The sequence below is a fragment of the Pygoscelis adeliae genome, unplaced genomic scaffold (assembly GCF_000699105.1).
Source record: "Pygoscelis adeliae isolate BGI_AS28 unplaced genomic scaffold, ASM69910v1 Scaffold4, whole genome shotgun sequence".
Lineage (NCBI taxonomy): Eukaryota > Metazoa > Chordata > Aves > Sphenisciformes > Spheniscidae > Pygoscelis > Pygoscelis adeliae.
Genome location: NW_008824986.1, coordinates 14,098,032 through 14,105,367, shown reverse-complemented (window position 1 = coordinate 14,105,367; position 7,336 = coordinate 14,098,032). Strand labels below are relative to the sequence as shown.

The 7,336-nt window shown below is 39.7% G+C and overlaps 1 protein-coding gene across 1 annotated transcript in view; it reads left to right on the top strand.

Annotated features, from left to right (window-relative positions):
• The first annotated feature begins 89 nt into the window (after positions 1-89).
• The window catches only part of SLC18A2 (solute carrier family 18 (vesicular monoamine transporter), member 2), a 30,772-nt gene continuing 23,525 nt past the window's right edge, over positions 90-7,336 (top strand). Inside the window, exons 1-2 of the mRNA XM_009325912.1 lie at positions 90-210; positions 2,060-2,411. Coding sequence (XP_009324187.1) covers positions 90-210; positions 2,060-2,411 — 473 coding nt within the window. The remainder of the gene's footprint in view (positions 211-2,059; positions 2,412-7,336) is intronic.

Genomic DNA, 7,336 nt, shown 5'->3' with positions numbered 1-7,336 from the left:
CTGCCGCCCGGGCTCCCCGCCTCGTCCCGGCGGCCCCTAATGGCCTTTGTCTCTCCGCAGCGAGAGCCAGCGGCGCAGGGACGGGGACCATGGCTTGGGGCGAGCTCAGCCTCCTCCGCTGGCTCCGGGAGGGCCGGCAGTCCAGGAAACTAATCCTGCTGATTGTGTTCATCGCCTTGCTCCTGGACAACATGCTGCTTACGGTAGTCGGTAGGTAGAATGGGGTTCGGGTTTTTTTCCCCTCCCGGTTTATGCCAGAAATAATCTCCAGTGGCAGATGTACTCCCTGAGCGCATGATTAATGCTCTCAGACCAAACATTTTCAAGCACTGATTTTTTTTTTTTTTTTTTTTTCTCTTTTGAACGCGAATGATATTCCGGGCATTGCAAACACACTGCCATACACATTAAGGTCTCACTTTATTTCTATGGTAATTGCTGGATAAGGAATGGTATAAAAAGGTCTTTGTAATTCTTTTTTTCTGCTGAACGCCACTAATACTTCACGGAACGACAGATAACAGTATTTTTAGCGCATCGTCGTTTTTTCTCCTGTGGTCATGCAACTGAAACAACAGGCTAGATAACATTGGAGATGCCTGTTTCCTTGCGATAGTTCCTCTTTCCCCCACATTGGTCTTAAAATGATAGGTTAATAAGAAAACTGTCTAACTGGGTTTTAAGAAAAGCACTTCTATGAGTCAGTTTAATAAAATAATCCAAGTTTTGATGCAACTTTTACTGGCTTCGGTGGCATAGCGTCAGGATTTAGGAATCTGCTCAAATAAAACGCTTGAACATTTTTCACTGCTAGTTTTAGAAGTCCTCATATTCAAATGTTTACATGAATTTAAAGGAAAGGGTTCAGAGAAACTAGTGGTTCACGGATGCGCGCGCACACACATGAATGCACATGCTTCTCTTGGAAATGAATCGGGCTGTGCAGAGACGTCTCTCGGACGATGCTGCAGTGTCAGCTTCTGAATTGGACTCCTGAATTTCTTGGGGGACTTCAGCTTAAAAGCTGATGCCACAATGTAGACCTTAGCTAAAAACATATATATTTTTAGCAGGTCGATTTTGGATTTTTTTTACATGAATGTACTTTCTTACAATTACATTGTTAGTAATGTTACTAAATGTTAGTAACATTTAATTACATTAAATGTTACTAACATTTAATTACTTATTCAGTAATATGTATGCTAGAAGCCCTAGAAATTATTACAGTTTGCAGACTTCTTGAAAGAGCGGGCTTTTTCAAGAAGAGAGGCAAGACCAGAAGGGTCATTCTGTCACTAGTGTTAAATTGAATGAACCCGACATCTGTTTTTACAAATTCTGAAATGCTAATTTCTGAGATACATATTAATGCAATTAAATTGCAGCTAAGATCCTAAAGCATATAAAGAAGGTCCTTTCTGGATGATCTTTTCAATGTAAATGTTTAAAAAATAATGATGAGACATGTAAACACCAACACATTAGTTCTGATTACTTAATACAGGAGTGTTATGTTTTTTCCTTCTTGTGGCTGTTACTTATCAATATTTTTGTGGTTTATTTTAGAAATGTGTTTTATTACATTTTTTTATATTTTGGTTTAATAATAATTAAAATTATTATTAAATATAATTAAATAATAATTTAATTCAATGCTTTTCTCATCTTTCATGTTTTCACAATCTAATAAATGGATTTGTGCAGTCACGTGCAACAAAGAGACACTGCAGACACGGGTTTTGATACTTCTTATATTTTGCTTGCTGAATGATGTCTGTATAGAAAACCTTATATTTATGAAAGCTGGCACAAAATAAAGACTAATGTAAAAGAACTTTTTGTTTTAAACTGCCCTTCTGAGTTACGGGTGTGTTTTTTCCCAGGAGCAAACTTCTATTTCAGTTCTGTGTTTCCACCGTTCAAAATCCTTACTAATGTGCTCTGTAAGAAAGGCTTGTATTTCCTAATCAATGGCAAAGCAAACAAGAAAATTTGGTGATTCCATTTACAAATAACCTCATAGTAAGATGCCAATATATTCTATTTGTTTTTCCAGTGCCAATAATTCCCAGTTACCTTTACAGCATCAAACATGAGAAAAATGCCACAGAAATCCAGACTACTAAGCCTAATGTAGTCTTAACAACGATGGACAATTTTCAGAGCATCTTCTCCTACTATGACAATTCAACGATGGTTACTGGAAACGAATCTGATAAGACACAACCCAGAGAGTTACATCATACTCAGACAGAACAAATGATAGTAAATGTGACTCCTTCCCCGTCTGACTGCCCTAAGGAAGATAAGGACCTGCTGAATGAAAATGTTCAAGTCGGTCTCTTGTTTGCTTCAAAAGCAACAGTGCAGCTAATCACTAACCCCTTCATAGGACCGCTGACGAACAGGTATGTTATTTCTGCTACGTTACTCAGTTAGGATTTTATGCTGATGCTTTAGTCCGGACTAGCATTTCAAACACAGTATTTTTAATTCTGTTGTGGCCCTGGCTTACTGGCCTTCTCACTTTATCTGGAGGAATATTTTAGTGAAATACATTTGGTGAACACTTCTAAACACCTACATCCTTTCCAAAATAAATTGGTAAGCTGCACATGAGCCATCTGCTACGTTCAGTATCGTACACTTTTTCTCCAGCTCCTGAGACCTCAGGTTTTTATAGAAACTTTTGCTGAAATGGTGTTGAAACATCTTCACTTCAGTTGTATGGGGCCAAAAGACATTACAACGTAGTATTTACGAAGCACTGTGAATTGATGATACATCTGTTACACCTACATTAGGCAAACGTGATATTGAAACTGTAGGCAGGGTTCAGATCCCTCCCTTGCTGTCATGGAGATGCGCAGCTCTTGGTGTGATTTAGTATGCAGTCATTTGGGGTCGTGTGAGGTAAGAATCAGTGGGAAATTCGCGTGGACTTCAGTGAAAAATGAGCAAGTGTCAAACTTTGCTGATGCCATGTCCATCACTGAGTTCAGTGGATCACAGATTTCCATCAGTACATGATCTAGCCCAGCCTTCAAACTGTTCTCTCTAAATTCTTACATATATCTGATGTCTTGAATGAAATATGTTTAAATGGTACTTTATAGAAAATCTATTTGAGCCAGGATCAAGGGTATAAGCACCGATATCAGTGATTTATACCCCCCCTCCCAAAATCCGAGCACTAATGATGTTTACATGGAGATTAAAAAGTATTTATAATATCATTTAAATGTTTTATGTTAATAATTAATTTGATTTTACTGTTAGCATTTTGTGTAACTGTTCCCCACAGAAGCAGCTGCAGTCCTCCTAAACAGAATAGGAGATCAGTCTCTGCAGGAAATAAACTCCAAATTGTATTTAGTCGGGTCACTAATTTTCATATTTCTTATTTAAGCTGTTTTTATAAAGAAAAATTTTTCCTTTCAGAAAATAACACACAGCAGAAATTTGTCCTTGTAAAACACTTTTGTTTAAGCAGTCAATGCCTTTCATATATGACAACACCCAAAACAACCAACACACTTTAATGCTAGATATTTCAGGTTTTGAAGCCAGAACTACCTTTCTTAGTTTTACAGCTTATATATATATATTGTCTGAGTGTTTAATTTCAGTCTGATAGAAGAGTATCCAACTGAGGGCTAAGCGGCGGTTTGACTCACAGTGTTATGAATTCAAAACCTGTATTCAACCTGTGGAACTGATCTAAACACAAAAGCTTTAAATGAGATAGACAGTTTCATTTCTCTCTCATTTCACCTTATCTCCTACTGCATACCACCGACACAGATATAAGTACACCATTGCAAAATTACTTTTCCACAAATATTGCTGCAAGTTGAGGAGGAAAACAGATTTTGTTACCTGGATTTTCTGTATCGTTTTGTGAAGATATGATAGCTCATCCACAGGCAAAGTAACATAGCGTCAAATAATATTTTCATAATAGTTCTTTAGGTATTCTTCTAGATTTTCCTAAATGTCTAAATTATTGCCCTATTGATATTTACTTTTCTCTGTTAGTATCATCATTTCCACAACCTGCCAAACCAGGAGGAAGGCAATAATACTCTCCACGTTGTCGACGACTTTTTCAATAGCGCAGTTACGTCATACTGTAGATATGATCTCCATTCTTTCTTTGGTAGACATCTGCCTATGTAAGAGGGTGCATGTCCCTGCCGATGCCTCTCCATGTGCCTGTGCATCTCAGGACCGGAGTCTGGTGCTGCTTGTGCCAAGGCACGGGGTAACACGATTTATATGGAGCCGGCTGCCGGGACATGCATGATACATTCTTAGGTTTGGCAATGGGGCAGTAGATGTTCTTGTAGCATTTCCCTTTGCTGCTCTTGGGAGCAGGGTGGCAACACACCAGTGTGAACGTTAGTGCTGTGAGCTGAGATTTCCTCCTGGAAACATCCTACAGGTTTTTTTGCAGGGGGCCGAGTGTGTGACTGCAATCATGGGCAGGTTTGCAAGCTCAGTTGCCCAACAAGCGCGAGAAGAAAAATCAAGGAGCACATCATCCCAGCATCCTGTGCGACAAACTCTTCTCTCGTACAGCAGAAATGAGTGCCTTAGTGGCAAAGCGGCCCTCAATTAGATTTAAGGATTACTGATTTTCTTTCATGCGTTATTTGTATCTTGGTACCAGTATCTGCCTTTCTTCTGAGAAATGTTTAGTGGGAAATATCAGTTAACACATTTATCAATTAACTGTAGAAGTCATTGGCAACACCCCCCTGAAGTTGACATTTCCTAATAGCAATGTATATGATCAGTTAAAAAGCAGTGTGAAAATTGTGATTATTATAAATGAAACAAAATATCTGAGTTATCATTATAAAGACTCTTCCTTACCACTGATAAGCTGTTCAGTGATAATTGTTATTGCTGTTATCACTTTTGCAAAATTTCAGCAAAATATCACAGCTTAAGGAGAATTGGTTGCTTAGTTCAAGATTAGTGTGCAGTTCGTTAAGATGCCCAGTAAGTGTCTTTTTCTAATAGGTAGCACACTGTGTTTGTGTTTTTTTATTTTTCAATCAAATACAGTTTTTCAGGAGTGGTTTAGATTTTTAATCGAGTATGGAGTTACTGGCTTTCAGTATGCACTGGCTTTGGGTGCTTGAATTTGTACAGGATGCAACAGGATGTTCTATTCATATGAGTCTGTGCCGATTATGACTTTATTTTAGGTTTTCTGGAAGTTTTGTAGGCTGCTTTTCCCTTTTTCTATAACTACTGGAGGTGTAGATTTTTAAAAATAAATTTCAAAATTGGTTTCATTCAAGAAGTAAGTTCTGCTAAAAATATTTCTTATTTAAAGCCCAGCTCTTTCCGTGGAGTACCAGACAAAACATACACCTGGCTTAGTGAACTGGTTTGCAATTCATGAAACAACACGATTTACCCTTGGTCTAACAAAGTCCTAGCAAAGGAAACGCCAGGTGATGGCTTTGCCACAGGATGTCAACAACACACTTCCCACCGTGGCACGGTTTCAGGGCAGAGCTGATAAGATGTTGTGGTTCAGATGCACATTATGTTTTTCCTTGTAGTGAAATTGGTAAGAAACTATACAAATAGCACAGCACTTGATACAGGGCACTTTGTGAGGAGCGTGCACTGGCAAGGGGAGATTGAAGGCTCTGCCTAATCCTTTCCAGTGAAGAGAGCGGGCACAAGGCTGCTATGCCCTCTATAACTACCTGATTTGCTCCATTATTTTTTTCAACCTCTTACCAAGCTCTATGAATGAGGCTGTGAGCCCAGCTGTGCTAGCCCACAATCCACTAGAGCCAATGAATGTCTCTCCTGCCATGTCTCTCTCTCCCTTTATTTATCAGTCTGAAAAAAACATGTCGTTTTAACCTTGTGCTTATCCATATTGTCCTCAAAAATAATTTAAAAATGAACAGATATTTTCGTCATCATTGTTACACCAGCCTGACTACAGCTTTGAACTTCTTTGCGTGAGAGACAGAGTGGCTAGGACCATGGTAACTTCATGATCAAGATACATGCAAAGAATGAGGCAGAGAAATAAATAGCATTTGTAACTACTTTGTTACAGTTCAGTTCCTATGTAAGCTTTCCTTTTAGGTTTTGTCAAGTGATTGAAATGACCAGTTCTGCAGGTTGGACAAAGCCCCTCTGCCTACCCTGTGCTACAGCACGGAGCATGGAGGTGGAGAGTGCAAGGACCACACTCCCTGTCCCTGCTGACCCTGCACGTTCTTCTTTACCTTCACACACACTCAGCGGTTCATTGGTTCATAACCTCGAGGAAAATATTCTTCTTGCCATACGTCTTCCCCAGTCTTCACTGGCAGTGAAGAAGATAGCCAGACTGCCAGCCAGGACAGACTTAACGAGGGGTGCTCACAGTCGTACCAGTGTAGCTGTATAACAAGGTTGAAATCAGTGGATTTGCAGCACTGTAATGAATGGATAATTAGGCTCTAATCCACAGCTGCTAACCTGGTCAGTGTAACCTTTATTCTACTGCTGCACAAGACCCATCACTTGGTTGTCTTATTGTAGGGTAACCTTGTTAATGGGTATAATCCACTTCCAAACAGTCCTGCTATCTGGGGCCAACGTGAGACTGAAACGGAGCAATTTAGGCGTTCTCCATCAGTGGCAGCCTTTCCTCTCCCTCCTTCAACTAAAGACTCTGGCTTTTTCAGAGGTCAGAAATACTTGTAGGAAGCACTTTTAGCTGCAGGTAGCCTTGGTGAAACATGCTGGACTCTGCTTCAGATTCTCTTGGAGGGTTTTGAAAGGAGTGCCCAAGAAAATCACATGCTTGAGCGTGGTAATGAGGAAAAAGAAGAGAGAAGTCAGGCTGTAATATTCTTTTTTGTTGCACACATGCAGAGGAACAAAATGTAGAGATAACTGTGAAGGAGTATGCCATGTCATGGCCAAGAAGTAGAAACTGCATATTCTCAGGTTTCACATGACAAGAACATGAATGGCCCAGGACCAAGGGACAGAATCGCTGAATAGTTGGCTGTTACAGGTAGTGCCTCTCCTTTTTGTGATTATTTGTGTTATACAGTGTAATTGTTCAGCAAAAATTCCCAGTCTGTGCTCTCTAATATCTGTTGGATAGATCAGGGAATGCAGCTGCAGATTAGACATTTGTGGTAGCACAACTGCCAACTAATTAGTTCTGCTATTTCAGGAGGAGGCTGGGTTTGTTAAGGTTATTCAGGAAAGAACAATCTGCATATCTAACTAAATGTCAGCTGGATGTGGGTAAGACTGTCCCCTGAGCAAGAGCAACCATGACTTCTAGAGGTTCAGC